Genomic DNA, 17,216 nt, shown 5'->3' with positions numbered 1-17,216 from the left:
TTGCAAATTGTAATCCAAGAGATTCTGTGTACTGTCTTTTGGTCCAATAAGTAATATCTCTGTCTTATCCAAATTTAATTGGAGAAAATTATTGGTCATCCAAACTTTTACATTTTTAACACACTCTGTTAGCTTAGATAATTTAGAAGTTTCATCTGGTCTTGTTGAGATATATAGTTGAGTATCATCAGCATAACAGTGGAAACTAATCCCGTATTTTCTGATAATAATACCAAGGGGCAACATGTATATCGAAAATAGCAGAGGAATTAGGACAGATCCTTGTGGCACTCCATATTTTACTGGTGATAATTGAGATGACTCCGGAATATTTAGATCGGGTGGCGTCTGGTTATTTGTTAATCTAGCCACTGTGCTAAATAAAAACCTAGGATTGTTTTGGTTATTTTCTATGAGTTTGTGGATATGCTCGGCCCTGGCAGCTTTTAGAGCCTGTCTATAGCTGGACATACTGTTTTTCCACGCAATTCTAAAAACTTTCAATTTAGTTTTTCTCCATTTGTGCTCAAAACTGAGTTTTTTCCTTGAGAGAATTGGTATTACTGTTGTACCATGGCGCAGTACGTTTTTCTCTAACCTTTTTCAATTTGATGAGGTAGTTAAAGACTACACTGCGCTTTAACCGATAAATCATGAGATAGTAAGTGAACTGAAAAGGTTAATAAGAGACTTAACTTACCACTGCCAGTATCTTTGCTGGGAAGTGTGGTCTTCTGTTTGGTCAGTTCAGTAGGCCTACCCACATTTGGAAAGGGTAATTTGGCGCTCCTTGTAACCACGAGAGCTCCCCAATCCAATCTCACCAGTAGGAAAAATTTGACGTTACTTAAACTTTCTTGCTTCCAACGTCTTTAAAGTTTGTTTGCTGAAGACCGCGCGACTGGCGCAAAGCGTCACGTATGTCAGTAGCGCAAGAGCTAATAATTGTTGTTATGTAATTAATTTATTGTAAAAAATATATATATATATATATAAATTTTTTTTTTGTTTGTTTGCCTTACAAAATGTCCATTAGACGACGATACAAATTATATTTATCCAAACCGGTTTCGAAAAGTACAGAGTGGTACAGAGCACCATTTACTGAACACCAGAACACACTGTATTTTCATAGTATCCTATAGTAACTCACTGATTATCATTGTAGTTAATACTACATTATGATATAGTATAAATTAATAAAGTGTAGTAAATACTGTAATATACTACAGTATATCTACAGTTTACTATAGTAAAAACTTAGTTACGAACTCACTATAGTTAATACTAGAGTATGCCGTAGTTACGAACTCGCTATAGTTAATACTAGAGTATGCCGTAGTTACAAACTCGCTATAGTTAATACTAGAGTATGCTGTAGTATAATTGAACAAAGCTTAGTAAATACTATAATATACTACAGTATTAATAATAAAAACTTAATTTACTACAGTTACAAACTCACTATAGTTAATACTAGAGTATGCTGTAGTAAATATTATAATATACCACAGTGTACTACAATTTATTACATTTTACTATAGTAAATACTTTACTACAGTATTTTTTCATGTGGGTTACTAGGTGTTTATAAAGAAAACAACCACCTTAACAACATTACCACTAAGGCTGTAATTTTCTAAAAGCTTTATGTTTATGAGACTAGCAGAAGTTAGTAGCCTTTCACCTGTCAGTCTGCTGTTTATTCACTGGCAGGGACTGTGCTGAAGTCAATTCTGACCGTCCAGTTGCATGTTATAAATGGATTCTGCATCCAAACATTGCAGTTTTTTCTTAGTAGATCCTAATATGTTCAGCAACGTGTATTTAAATATCAGTTTTACCAAGAAATAAACTCTATTCTCGTCTATTTTAATATTTCTATGAACGTTTGTGATTTTAGAGAGCAGCGTGTGAACGGGACTTTTATTTTGGTTTTGTGGAGTGACGTCACCGGGCTGCGCTGCGTTCCTGCATCTGTTGTGATTCGGATGAGAAAGGTTTGTGTTTTTAAGACTTTAAAGGGTTTAAATAGATATTAAACATTCGGTCTATTTAGTTGTTTTACAATAACTTTAAAACGAATCAGTTGTTATTTAATGCAACATGAATGCTTATCTAACATTAATAAATATTTTTTTGTGTGCTTGTAAACCGCGTCCACTTATGAAGAACAGAAAAGGTGCGTCTCATTTCGCTCCATACATCGTGAATCAGTTTATCATAAACACGAATTCAGTCACTGGCGAGTAACGTTAGTGATGAGAGAAACGGGGCTAATCGAAACTTCGAGTCATTTGAATCAATTGCTTCGCAAACGATTCAGTGATTCGAATCGCTCGATTCACCGCACGCTTACAACACCTGCTGCTCAAAACAGTGTAAATGCAACAGAACAACAAACATGAGTAATGACAACTTTTACAAATAAATAGCAAATGTTTTAATGAAAGTGAAATATATTAAATTTAATTTACAAATCAAGACTAAATGTAAATAATAAATGCCTAAAAAAAGAAGGGCCTCTTTGATTATTTTATGAATTTGTAGCACTAATTTACCCCATGATTTACTCACCCTCAAGCCATCCTAGGTGTATATGACTTTCTTTTTTCAGACAAATACAGTCAGAGATATATTACAAATTGTCCTGGATAGGCATGTGACGGTATCAAATTTTCATGTTGCCATAATTGCTGAAGCTTTTTTTTTTTTATCACGGTATACAGTATTATCACGATACTGAAATAAGTTGAAAAAAGTGTTGTCATAATACAGTATAACAGGTTTAATAACTTTTTTCTTATTTCAACAAGAACTGAAGATTTAAATACAATAAACAACAAAAATGTTTAAAGTAAACATGTTTCAAACAGATTAAAGTGCAAAAGAATTATAAAGAACAATAGTTAACACGTTACAATAAGATCTCATTAGTTAACCTTGGTTAATGCATAAACCTGAACAATGAGCAATAGCTACATTTGTTTCAGACGCTATTATTCTTTGTTAAAGAGAAATACAACTGTTAGTTCATGTTAGCTCGAGTTCATTAAAAATTACAGTTAAAACTTTTGATTTCAATAACGTGTTATTAAATGTTAAAAGTAGCTAAGATTAACAAATGATTTAGAAGAATTTTTCATTGGCAGTTTATGTTAACTAATGAATTAACTAATGGGGCCTTAATGTAAAGTGTGACTGAACAATAAAGAATCTCTCAAACAATATCTAGGGCATGTTGTAGTCCAGATTAAAAAGGAAAAAAGTTTGAAAATAAATAGCCTATCAAGTCTTTGGTGTTGTATTTGGTGAGCGAATACACAAATCTGAATGGCTGTTTAAAACATTTAAATACTGTTCAGAAACTTAAAGTAGTGCAGCTGCTTTTGTTTACGGCTGCATTCCTGCTGTTCCATCAGCGCCATCTGCTGACAGAGAGTGAATGTGCGCTTTCATTCAGCGCGTCTCCTGTACTCGTTCCGCAGTGCGCTTCCTTCATCCATGTTGGGCTTGTTTACATCAAGAGTGCGCATGTGTCTGTGACGCAGCATACAGCAGTGTTGTGCATTTTAACCAGTTAATGGGAAAATAATTCTTAAAATGTGTTCAAAAACTTCACGGTATTTTGAAGTACCCACGATAACAATATCGTGCATGTTTATTATCGTGATATATAGTATTACTGGATACCGGGACATGTCTAGTCCTGGCTCTTCCAAGCTTTATAACAGAAGATTTCGAAGTCCAGTAAAACTAGTGGTAGGCAGAGCGAGGCTTCATGAAACACTGGTGAAACAGTCGAAGCAAATGTGCCGAGGCTTTGAAACAATTTGTCACCCGTCTCTACGGTGACACCTAGAGATTTGACATTTTTGGTCATGTATAAAATTAGCATTAATAAAAGACATCAAGCCACAACGCCTGGCATTTTTTACATATAAAGATTTTTATTGAAATATATTCAATGTTCTGCTGCATTAACTCCAATATTATACTTTGTGGAGTTAGGTTAAGACAGATGTGCGATTGTGTGGTTTGTTCCCAACCCTGTCGATCAAAAGCAGATTTGGGTCTCGAAACACTTGTGAAACACCCCGATGCTTTGATTCGCCTTTGTTACGTGACATGGGTGTTTCAGATCACACTTCGGAGCAGTGTTTTGAAACATCTGCGCTTCGGGATCTCGACACCGTGTCGAAATGTCAGTTTCGCGTCAGCCATCCCTAAATAAAGCTGCGTCCATACATCATAAAAACAGTCACGTCACTTAAGCTTAAAAAGTGTCCCACATGGCTCCAGGGGGTTAATGAAGGCCTTCTGAAGTGAATGATGCGTTTTTTGTAAGAAAAATATCCATATTTAAAACTTTATAAACTGTAATCTCTAGCTTCCGCTAACTGTCGTACATGCGTTCACTAGAGAGTGGCGTTCTAACAGATGATGTAGGACATACACGCGTCTCTAGGTGAATGTGGAAGCGTAGAGGAGAGAGCAACACAAAGCACCGGTCATGAATTAGAAGTACAAAACAAGGATTTGTAAAGAAAAATGTTGGGGGATTTCGATATAAGCCAAGCCAATTGGTTTTCCTTTGCTGTAAACAAATTTTGGTTCTCGCGAGACTAGCATGTTCTTACCGGAAGCTTACGCTACACCTACGTCATCCACTGGAACACCACTCTCTCGTGAACACATGTATGAGTGGAAGCTAGAGACTACAGTTTATGAAATGCATCACTTCAGAAGGCCTTTATTAACCACTTTAATATAATTCCGACTGTATTCATCTGAAAGAAGAAAGTCGTACAGATGTTACTCAACCAGAATAATACTTGAAAGGTGTATTTGCTGCCTTTTAACGCTAAGTGGCACGTTAACCACAGACTTTGAAAAGTTAGAACAGGAACATGTCGGAGCTCATTCCCGCACTCATGCACTCGTTCATGCACCTAATTTTTTGAGGTTCTACCTAAATGTAAGCATAAAATTTATTGTGTATAAAAATAAATCAATGTGTTTTAGAACTGCAGAATACACACACAAATCTCCGCATTTATCTCAAAAAAGCAAGTTTATTACAGATTTGAACCTGTGTAGTTGAACGGCATTGACACTGTTGACCAACGCTGTACCACTCAACTACAAATTAATTTTCTGCGAATGGCCCAGAAGTACAGAACCCTTTTCCAGCGGCTTGTCCGCGCGGGCACGCGAGAGAGAAGCACTAGTTATCTGGTTAGTTAATTAGTCTCATTTGGTAATATTTAAAAAAATCAGGGGCATCATGCACATGAGGATTCTAATTCCCTTGGTTTAAGTGTCATTGTTTTTCATTTAAAATGAAACATTTTACACGTTTCTTAATTTTTGTAGTTAAATTACGGGAATTAATTCTGTGCTCTTACGTTTTAACTAATATGTCATGTGTCATGAACAGGGCTGGTTAGTAAACTGGAATAGATATGTCATAAAAAGACAGATAACAAGTATACGTAACCTGCTGGAATGCTTTATTGAATTATTAAATTTAAGTTTTAAACCTTTTATCTGTGACATTAACTCTTTCCCCGCCGGTGTTTTTTAAAAAAGTTGCCAGCCACCGCAAGCATTTTTGATAATTTTTACAAACATTTCATGGCTTCCAGAATATTTTGTTGTATGAGTATCTGAACATGCAATACAGCAAAATAAAGGAGCCTCTACTTTTAAACAAAAAAATCTGTTTTATTCTAGCTTCAAGCTATTTTTCCAACACTTAGTAGGTAAGTTTCATAAAAAAACAACATTTTGATCAAAAAGCTGAGAAAATCCCATTTTTATCAAAGACTACAATTGGATTCGATGATTAAAGCATGGATGCAGTAGATTACTTCCCTCAATGCATCCAAAGCTTCACAGTCCTTTACCACTTCCGGGATCAGCATTTCACTCTGTAACATTAGGCAGTTTTCATTTATATGCTGTTTATTGTTGATGATCACATTATTTTTCATATGCATCTGTTTACATATGAGATCGCTCGTTTCTGTGTCTTACTCGCCTGTGTTTTTGATCGGGAGATTGTGGACTCAGTCAGGAGATGTGTAATAGTGCCCCCAAGCGTATAACAGTGAAGACACGGAAACCCGGAAAATTCCGTGTTTGGTGGGGAAAGAGTTAAAGGTGACTAAATAAATATGCACATCTTTTTCATCAGGCAGACTCAACATATTTAATTTTTGTGTGTGTGCGTGTTCGCCTGTTCGGGAAGTTGCAGTGACAGAAACAGCGACATTCCAGTTAAAGTTTTAAGGGAGTTTTATGTTTATGCTATTAAAAAAATGTAGGCTAATCTGGCCAAAGTTTTATAAATATAATTTTGTTTTATAAATAAATGTTCATTTAAAAGCAGCCTATGATTGGCATATTATGTTATCGTTACCCCTTATGACTCTGACGAGCAAAGCAACTGTATTTAAAATTTTTTTTTTAATTATTATTAGTATTATTAGATTTTCGTTTTTTTTTTTCTTGATCTTGATTAGTTGGCTAAGGTCAGGCATACACTGTGCGATTTCATCAAGGTACCAACTCGCACTGTAAGAGCAGATAGCATGCGATGTAAAGTCAAATCTCATGATTTACGTGCTCAAAATGTATGGTCTGATTGTCGAGCACAATTTATGTGCTCACACTATACGTGTGAAATACTCGAGTTGCGCAGATGATGACACGGTGTATACGGACGATAGCCAGAGATATCTATATAAAAAAAAAAGCATCAGCTATCTGATATCGAGAGGATTTGGCATTTCCAATTAATGAATTAATTTAATACAACATTTACCATATTTTCCAGAAAGTTGCACCAGGTCAGGAAAAAAAAACTCATAAGTTGCATTAGTGTATAAGTGTAACGGGGCTGACGAGACGTGTGGATCCATCTGCAAGCTTTTATTTAAGAGACTTGGTCATAACAGGCAGGGTCGAACAATGGCAAACAGGTATATTGCGGGCAAAACACACGAATAGTCCTAGGGCTAGCGTAGGTCAACGATCGGCAGACAGAATCACAGGGGCGAGACTAGAGGGATAAATCCAGGAAAACAGGCAAAGATCAGAAACCGAGAAAACAGGCAAGGCAAGGCAAAACAAGGAAACACGGGCAGGATAACAGAAACTAGGAATAATAACAGGCTAAGTAATGCTCGGCAGAGAATGGTTGTTTGAGAGAGTGTTATATAGTGAGTGAGTGATATGAAACAGCAGTGTGCAATCAGTGCTGTGTGCAATCAGTGCAATGAATAATGGGATATGTAGTCCGGGTAACAACGAGAGAGCAGAGACAGACAACACAGACAGAACATTGGGGTTGATAGACAAGGCTGAGTGTTCAGAGGCAGCCTCCTTAGCCAAAACAAAGCAAGCAAAGAATTCACAAACGGCCTTCATAGCCGTGACAGGACAGGGTGAGGATTCCCCGACGGCCTCCATAGCCGTGACAGGATGAGCAGGGGGTTCGCAAATGGTCTCTATGGCCGTGACAGAACGGGCAGAGGGTTCACAGATGGCCTCCATAGCCGTGACAGGATGAGCAGGGGGTTCGCAAATGGTCTCTATGGCCGTGACAGAACGGGCAGAGGGTTCACAGATGGCCTCCATAGCCGTGACAGGATGAGCAGGGGGTTCGCAAATGGTCTCTATGGCCGTGACAGAACGGGCAGAGGGTTCACAGATGGCCTCCATAGCCGTGACAGGGCAGGACGAGGATTCACAGATGGCCTTCATAGGCATGACAGGACAAGCAGGGAGTTCGCAACCGGCCTCTATAGCTGGGACAGGATGAGCAGAGAGTTCGTAACCTGCCTCTATAGCTGGGACAGGATGAGCAGAGAGTTCGCAAACGGCCTCCATAGCCGTGATAGGACGGGACGAGGATTCACAGATGGCCTCCATAGCCGTGACAGGACAGGCAGAGAGTTCATAGGCGGCCTCCATGGCCGGAACAGGACAGGCAGAGAGTTCATAGGCAGCCTCCATGGCCGGAACAGAACAGGACGAGAGTTCATAAGTGGATACCACTGACACCTCGGGAGGTTCTGCAGCATGGGCCACCACCTCTGGAGGAGCTACAGCTGGTGACCTCGCCTCTGGGAACATGGCAGCATGCGCCTCTACTCAGAATGATCTGCAGCATCAGCCGCCACCTCGGAAGACATCGCAGTGAACGCCGCCATCTCAAAAGTTTCAGTGGTGGTGTACGCAACCCAACTACACCATAAAGCGATCCCCATTGTGGGAAGCGCTACAGACAGGGGAAATAGTTCAGAAACTGGAGGGCTTGAGAGCGCTGGTTTAGGGATGCCAGCTGCAAGTGCCGACACCAGCGGTGGGTCCTCCATGCTGGAAGCCAGTCTGGGATAATGAAGAACAGTCCTTGAGGATCTGGGTGCAACAGACAGGAAGTGACAGGATTCTGAGCGAACAGACGTGATGTGACGTGACTCTGGATGATAAGCTGTGACGTGACGTGACTCGGGACAAACAGCTGAAACGTGATGAGGCTCTGGCAGATCAGCGGAGACTTGACTTGACTCAGCAATGGAAGCTGTGACTTGAGTTGACTCAGGGGAATCAACTGTGACTTGACTTAACTCAGAGAGATCGACTGTGACTAGACCTGACTCATGAATATCTGTTGTGACTTGACTATATAGACTCATGATTATGAACTGTAACTTGACTTGACTCATGACGATCAACTGTGACTAGATCTGACTCATGATGATCAACCATGACTTGACTGAACTCAGGAAGATCAGCTGTGACTTGACTTGATTCATGACGATCAACTGTGACTTGACTCAGGAAGATCTGTTGTGACTTTACCTGACTCATGATGATCAACCGTGACTTGACTGAACTCAGAGAGATCAGCTGTGACTAGACTTGACTCATGACGATCAGTTGTGACTAGACTTGACTCATGAAAATCAGCTGTGACTAAACTTGACTCATGACGATCAGTTGGGACTTGACTAGACTCATGATGATCAACGGTAACTTGACTTGATTCATGAAGATCAGCTGTGACATAACGGGGCGCTGTTGTGTCCGCCATTTTGCGATCAGGCTCCGCTGTCGCCGCCATTTTGTGAGCGTGCTCTGGTACAGCCGCTACTTTAGTCACAGACACTGTGTCGCGTTCTTCCTCTGCGACACCCACAGTAAACAAAGATCCAACAGTCAACAAGGCATAATCCATTAACTGAGCGAGTGATAACCGTGGACCCTCACGTCTAAGTTTAGACCTAAGAGGTTGATTTATGCCATCGCAGAAAAACTCTATCAATAAAAAGTCTGGTAAATCAGAATAGTGAGCGATGGCTAAACTCTCGGAATATGGTTCTCCAATGATCGTGGGCCCTGTTTTAAGGGCTAATAAAATTCTTGCCGTGTCCATACCTGGCCAATGTCCACTTGAACAGCTGCTGGATCCTTGTGAGGCCGAGTATTCTGTAACGGGGCTGACGAGACGTGAGACGTGTGGATCCATCTGCAAGCTTTTATTTAAGAGACTTGGTCATAACAGGCAGGGTCGAACAATGGCAAACAGGTATATGGCGGGCAAAACACAAGAATAGTCCTAGGGCTAGCGTAGGTCAACGATCGGCAGTAAATGGTAAAGTAATACTCGGCAGAGAATGGTTGTTTGAGAGAGTGTTATATAGTGAGCGAGTGATATGAAACACCTGTGTGCAATCAGTGCTGTGTGCAATCAGTGCAATGAATGATGGGATATGTAGTGATATGCAACAGTGTGTAGTGCGAGAGTCAATGAAAATGGAAAGGGTGACCTCTGATGGCTAGCAGACGGAAGTTCATGGACCGGATTTGTGACAATAAGACGCATTTTACTATTACTTTCAGAAATAATGTAAATACTGATAATATTAATAAAACGAATGTTAAGAAATTTACACACAATAAATTCTGTAAACATGTAATTTACTTTTCCTTACTCCAAATCATTTAAATTTAATGGCATTTAAAACAGAACAAAAAATAAATAAATTTGCGACTGAAAACTACTGCGTGCGAATATGAAAAAATATTTAGGAGCACCAGTGCGACTGACCCGATCAGCATATTTGTGTTTGCGCTCAGAGGAGCTTCAAATGTTTCTTATTACCATTGCTATGTAATTATATTAACGTATTATTAATTTTATTATAAAATTTATAGGTCTACTACAATTAATTTGACCTGCAATAATTTCATAGCTCATTACCGCACAACTGACGTGCGGATAATAAATTATTAAATTAGCTTACTCCTCATTGAAAATAATTTAAAACATTTATATACTGTATATTACACAATGAATAGGCCTATAAAAGTAGCCTATGTCCGAACACTGTAATAATCAGTCATCAAAATAAGACCTTTATTAGCCTACAAAGACATTTCAAAAACAACTTGTTTAACACAAAATACTTCAATTCTGTTGTTGTTTTCACTACATACATTGCTGCTTGAAAGTTTGTCAACCCTTTAGAATTTTCTATATTTTTGCATAAATATGACCCAAAACATAATTAGATTTTCACACAAATCCTGAAAGTAGACAAAGAGAATCCAATCAAACAAAGGAGACAAGAATATATACTTTGTCATTTATTTATTGAGAAAAATTATCTGATGTTAAATATTTGTGAGTAGCAAAAGTATGAATCTTTGCTTTCAGTATCTGGTGTTACCCCCTTTTGCTGCAATAACTGCAAGTAACGTTTCTGGTAACTGCTGATCAATTCTGCACAACGGCTTGTAGGAATTTTAGCCCATTCCTCAGAACAGAACCACTTCAACTCTGTGATGTTGGTGGGTTTCCTCCTATGAACTGCTTGCTTCAGGTCCTTCCACAAATTAGATTAAGGTCCGGAATTTGACTCAGCCATTCCAAAACGTTAACTTTGTTCTTCTTTACCCATTCTTTGGTAGAACGACTTGTGTGCTTGGGGTCGTTGTATTGCTGCATGACCCACTTTCTCTTGAGATTCAGTTCTCGGACAGATGCCCTGACATTGTCCTTCAGAATTTGCTGGTATAACTCAGAATTCAATGATGGCAAGCCGTCCTGGACCAGATGCAGCAAACAGGCCCAAACCATGATACCAGCACCACCATGTTTCACAGATGGGATTAGGTTCTAATGCTGGAATGCTGTGTTTTCTTTCTCCAAACATAACACTGCTCATTTAAACCAAAAAGTTATATTTCGGTCTCATTCATCCACAAAACATGTCTGCAGTATTCCTCTGGCTTGTCCACATGATCTTTAGCAAACTGCAGATGGACAGCAATGTTCTTTTTGGAGAGCAGTGGTTTTCTCCTTGGACACCATGGTTGTTCAGTGTTCTCCTGATGATGGGCTCATAAACATTAACATTAGCCAATATGAGAAAGGCCTTTAGCTGCTTAGAAGTTAGCCTGCAGTCCTTTGAAACCTAGTGGACTTTTACACATCTTGCTTTTGGAGTGATCTTTGTTGGTGGACCACTCCTGGGGAGGGTAACAGTGGTCTTGAATTTCCATTTGTACACAATCTGTCTGACTGTGGATTGGTGGTGTCCAAACTCTTTAGAGATGGCTTTGAAACCTTTTCTAGCCTGATGAGCAACACAGACTCTTCTGAGGTCCTCAGAAATCTAAATTGTTTGTGCCATGATACACTTCCATAAACATGATCAAACTTTGATAGATCCCTGTTCTTTAAATAAAACAGGGCATACACTGACACATGATAGTCATCTCACTGATTAAAAACACTTCTGAACAGATGGACTCTAATTTCACTTTCAAATGAATAGCTAATCCTAGAGATTCACATACTTTTGCCACTCACAGATATGTAATATTGGATCATTTTCCTGAATAAATAAATGACAAAGTATATATGAAGAGTTCAGATGCAAAAGCCTCTAAAATTAGAATTTTTCTGGCTACTATGTATAGGTTTCTATGTAAGTACTGGTACTTCTGAATGGGTTGGGGCTGGGATTTAGCAAAAGTGAAAGTACTTGATGAACATATCATCGTGTGGAGAGCATTCAATCAGTATCGTTATCTAATTTTGGACCAAGATGGCTTTTAGAGGCTTTTGCATTGGAACTCTTCATATTTTCATCTCATTTGCTTGATTGGGTTGTTTTTGTCAACTTTCGGGACTTGCATGAAAATCTGATGATTTTTTGGGTTATATTTATGCAGAAATATAGACAATTCTAAAGGGTTCACAAACTTTCAAGCAGCACTGTATATCAGCCATAAGATATTTTTTTTAAGAAAATAAATTAAGACAATACCCAATATCTCTCGTCTCCTCTGAGAGAATATGTGCCATTAATGCAGCGTCAGACGCCAACAGCTCGGTCAGTTTTTACTTTCACTTTCTGTAGCTTAATGAATTGACTGGAGTTTAAAACTTCTTCGATCACGGGCATAACGCTCATGCAGTTCGCCTTCATAGTTTAAAACTGAAATATTTATAATTTTGCGACGTGTTTGTCTTTATCACTAATTGCAAAATGATGGACAATGGTTCACATTTCCTGTGATAATAAAATTGTTTTATCAAAAGATCTCCCTCTTTTTGTTTTCTTTCTTGCTGCATTAAAGATTAAATGGTTAAAGTTCTATTTTCGCACAGGCGCAGTGAGGGAAAAAGCACTGAGTTTAGGCCAGTCGGTTCATAGCTCTGCTTCAACTGTGTGATACCCTCACGAGGGCCGACCAAAATTTCGGACATGTTAGAAATTCATCCAACCGTCCGATTGCTTGTTGGAAGAGACTTCTCGTTTCCCCCTGTACACTGCACGAGAAACAACGCACAACAAAGCTGAAATTCAGCCCGACTCAAAAAAGAGTCGCACGAGCCGAAATTCGGCTCAAAATCGGTTGAAAATCACACAGTATATGCCCGGCTTAAGTGGTTGTTTTGTCTGGTTTAATTGTGTTTATTGCTAGGTCCTACTTTGTGTGTTGTATCCAACAGGCAAAGTTAATACACTTACCCCCGGTTTCACAGACAAGGCTTAAGCCTAGTCCCAGACTAAAATTGAAGTCTGAGCTGTTTCAACTGAAAGAAACTTGCACTGATTAATCTTGAAATATGTCAGTGCCCTTGTTTTGTCTCAAGATGCACACCAGTAATGTTTTTTCTAAGGCATGTTTATAAAAATTACTTTAAAATCCTAATTGAACTATGGCCTAGTCCTGGCTTAAGCTAAGCCCAGTCTGTGAAACCGGGCCTTAAAAGTGTAGTTATGATTGACAAGGATAAAAGATTTGTAGCTGTTTTTTCATTATTTAAAATTCATCCTCAATTATCTAATGATATGCGGCTTGGACGCGGCATCCATCAAAAATAGACTAAGAACCTATCTTTAGCGAAGCAGCACGGAGAGCCGCTTATGAAATGTTGAACCTTTATGCATATAGTCGGGATTTAATGTTATAATGCTATATTATTATTATTATTATTAAACTAGACATTTTATTTTTTTTAATCTTCATTCACAAGTAAAAACATCACGTTTCTGTTTTATTGAGCAAATGGTGTCATCCATCCATTTGCGCCACCTGGTGATTTCGCGAACGAGTTTCACATGTGACTGATTTTTATTTGCGCAAGCGTAATAGGCATTCTGTTCGACTACCTATTGTACACCTAGGATGGCTTGAGGGTGAGTAAATCATGGGGTCGTTTTCATTTTTGGGTGAACTATCCCTTAAACTAGGGAGCTGATTGAGACGCACCCAGAGATTTAGTTTAGATTTATTTTTCTTTCTATTAATTATTCTCATCTTAAACAGGACAAAGTGTCAAAACACACAGAAAAACTCCTTCTGAAGCAGCTGAGATCCACGTGACACACTATTATTAAGATGGCGTTTATTAAAGAGGAGAGTGCAGACATGAGGATTGAAGAAGCATTCAGAGTTAAACATGAAGATACCGAGGAACAAACAGAGATGGCGCTTATTAAAGATGAGAGTGAAGACACGAGGAATGAAGAAATATTCAGAGTCAAACATGAAGATTCTGAGGAACAAATAGAGATGGTGTTCATTAAAGATGAGAGTGAAGACACGAGGACTGAAGAAGCATTCAGAGTCAAACATGAAGATACTGAGGAACAAACAGAGATGGCGCTTATTAAAGAGGAGAGTGAAGACACGAGGACTGAAGAAATATTCAGAGTCAAACATGAAGATACTGAGACACAAACAGAGATTGGGTTAATTGAAGAGGAGAGTGAAGACACGAGGAATGAAGAAACATTCAGAGTCAAACATGAAGATACTGAGGAACAAACAGGTTGGTTTTCCTTCTCAAAGCTGAACTCACTCATTTGATTCTTATTAAAATGTCCAGCTCTACAGGAATTAATTATATTTTTGAAGAATGATATACTAGTGTCCTAATTACATTTTATTTTTCATGGAGTGAGTCACATCATGTAACAGACATGTCACATGACATGAGATCACATGACCAGAAAAATACAGAAGTAGTCTGAATAAAAGAATTAAGTTGTATAATATTAAACCCAATATCTTCTACTTAATTATAGAATCATGTCTAAATTATACTCTGCAAGAACGGGAAAATTCAGATCATGTGACTTAAGATAACATGTTGATTTACGTATTGGGAGGAGAAACATAATCACCCCGCCAGCTAAAACAATGTCTAATTGGTCAGGACACCAGTAAGGATGTGTCTAACAGCTGAGTTTAAAAACTCATGACAAAAACAAATTTTTCTTTTTCCCTTTAAGCTTTTTTGCCTTCTTTCAGTGCGCTTGCGAGCCTACTACATACCTGCTGCTCCTCTACCATCATGACATAAGTCTTTAGATACTGTATGTCCAATAAAGTCTTGTATGTATTTAAAGAGAAGTATTGTGATTTGTGCTTACAAGTTAATGTCTTAAACTGCTGATCTTGTTACAGTTCTAATAAATAGTGTTTTCACTATACTTTGGATATAATATCCTTTGCAGAGCTGATAGTTATGGCCGTTCAATTAATCGCTTACCAATAATTTGATCAGCCGTAAAACATTGTTTCTGTCAAAATTCACTATAAATATAATTAGTAATTCCCTTTTAGCTAAATGTACCCGTTTCCCTTTCAACAAAGTAATTTGCAGTACATGGAAATGGCAAACAATTCCCAGAATGCATTGTTTTTTTACAATATAGTACAATTTTAATGGAAAACAGTATGCTACTGTCACCTTCTACAATGTAAGGTTAACATGTATTTCTTTTTTTCCACTGTAGACACGATGCCACCAAAAGAGGAGCGACAAGAACTGAATGAAATGGAAGAGAAGGATCAGAATGAGGAACTTCATGATTTCATAACTGGAAAAAAATCTGTAAAGACTGAAAAAATGTCCTCACGAAAAAGAGCCCAGAAGACCAAATCTAACACCTGCCATCAGTGTGGAAAGTGTTTCAGTGAGAAAAAAAACCTTAATGACCACATGAGAGTTCACACTGGAGAAAAGCCTTTCACCTGCCCTCAGTGTGGAAAGAGTTTCAGTCTCACAGGAAACCTTAAAATCCACATGAGAATTCACACTGGAGAGAAGCCTTTCACCTGCCCTCACTGTGGAAAAAGTTTCAGTCACACAGGAAACCTTACAAGCCACATGAGAATTCACACTGGAGAGAAACCTTATGCATGCCAACAGTGTGGAAAGTGTTTCAGTGGGAAAAAAATCCTTAACGACCACGTGAGAATTCACACTGGAGAGAAACCTTACACATGCCAACAGTGTGGAAAGGGTTTCAATGGGAAAAAAATCCTTAAAGACCACATGAGAATTCACACTGGAGAGCAACCCTACATATGCCAACAGTGTGGAAAGTGTTTCAGTCAAAAAGCGAACCTTATAAGCCACATGAGAATTCACTCTGGAGAGAAGCCTTACACCTGCAAACAGTGTGGAAAATGTTTCACTAAAAAGTGGAACATCATAAAACACATGAGAATTCACACTGGAGAGAAGCCTTACACATGCTCTCAGTGTGGAAAGTGTTTCAGACATAAACCATCCTTTGATTCCCACATGAGAATTCATACTGGAGAAAACCCTCACACGTGCAAATTGTGTGGGAAGAGCTTTACACGAAAAGGATCTCTTAAGACTCACATGGTCATTCACACTGGAGAGAAGCCGTTCACATGTGATCAGTGTGGAAAGAGTTTCGGACGAAAAGTAACCCTTAATCAACATGTGAAGATTCACTTTAAGAGAAGTGTTTTAGATGTTGTCAGTATGGAATGAGTTTCACAGACAGGAAAAACCTTAAGAATCATGAAATAACTGGAGAGAAGTGTGCCATCACTACCTACGTTTTCCCAAATAATCCAATAATAATCTGAAAAGCTGTCATGTTAACACCTCAATCAGTCTGATTGAGCTTGATTCAAATGAAATTTCGATCTGATAGAAGGGGACCTGAAATAATTAAATCAGTACAGAGCACAATGTCTCGGGTTATGCGTGTAACTATGGTTCCCCAAGAGGGAACGAGACGCTGTGTCCTCTAGCGGACACTATGGGGAATGCTTGACCGTTGTCTGAAGCACATGTGCAAAAACTCCAATTCTATTGGTCCACATGGCCCGTGACATCACAGGTGGGTGCCCGGAAGTATAAAGGGGCACCTGCTGAATACTTCACCAACTAGTTGTCTGAAGGAGATGTAAACAGGCAGGCCAAAGGCATGGTGAGGGGACGCAGCGTCTCATTCCCTTTCGTGGAACCATGGTTACATGCGTAACCTGAGACGTTCCCCTTATAGGGGAAATGAACAAAATGCCAACTATGCCATGCCGAGGCGCATACCTGTTCACCTGGCGAGAGACCAAAGAAGTCACAGACATACACCTAACCCCCTTATAGGGGAAATGAACAAAATGCCAACTATGCCATGCCGAGGCGCATACCTGTTCACCTGACGAGAGACCAAAGAAGTCACAGACATACACCTAACCTGTGTTTTCTGAAGTCCACAGTCAACGCAGCCATCTACCAGGAAATTTTAGAGCACTTCATGCTTCCTTCTGCTGACAAGCTTTATGGAGATGCTGATTTCATTTTCCAGCAGGACTTGGCACCTGCCCACACTGCCAAAAGCACCAAAAGCTGGTTC

The 17,216-nt window shown here is 38.9% G+C and overlaps 1 protein-coding gene across 1 annotated transcript; it reads left to right on the top strand.

Moving 5' to 3' along the window:
• Positions 1 to 1,946: 1,946 nt before the first annotated feature.
• Positions 1,947 to 16,945, top strand: LOC107566980 (gastrula zinc finger protein XlCGF8.2DB-like). The gene is made up of 4 exons (XM_016252559.1): positions 1,947 to 2,000; positions 13,858 to 14,006; positions 14,325 to 14,362; positions 15,333 to 16,945. The coding sequence occupies exons 2-4, from the start codon at positions 13,930 to 13,932 to the stop codon at positions 16,343 to 16,345; spliced, it is 1,128 nt and encodes a 375-aa protein (XP_016108045.1). The 5' UTR covers positions 1,947 to 2,000; positions 13,858 to 13,929; the 3' UTR covers positions 16,346 to 16,945.
• Positions 16,946 to 17,216: the final 271 nt, after the last annotated feature.

This window comes from Sinocyclocheilus grahami, unplaced genomic scaffold (assembly GCF_001515645.1).
Source record: "Sinocyclocheilus grahami isolate Dianchi unplaced genomic scaffold, SAMN03320097.WGS_v1.1 scaffold1119.1, whole genome shotgun sequence".
Lineage (NCBI taxonomy): Eukaryota > Metazoa > Chordata > Actinopteri > Cypriniformes > Cyprinidae > Sinocyclocheilus > Sinocyclocheilus grahami.
The sequence above is the reverse complement of the archived record's forward strand: the minus strand, read 5'-3'. Positions and strand labels throughout refer to the sequence as shown.

What these genes read in the sequence shown, in the direction of transcription:
- LOC107566980 (XM_016252559.1), top strand. Translation starts at nt 13,930, where the DNA reads ATGGCGTTTATTAAAGAGGAGAGTGCAGACATGAGGATTGAAGAAGCA. An exon ending in AAACATGAAGATACCGAGGA is followed by an intron (nt 14,007 to 14,324) that starts ACAAACAGAGAT and finishes GAATGAAGAAAC; the next exon opens with ATTCAGAGTCAAACATGAAG. An exon ending in AGATACTGAGGAACAAACAG is followed by an intron (nt 14,363 to 15,332) that starts GTTGGTTTTCCT and finishes TTTCCACTGTAG; the next exon opens with ACACGATGCCACCAAAAGAG.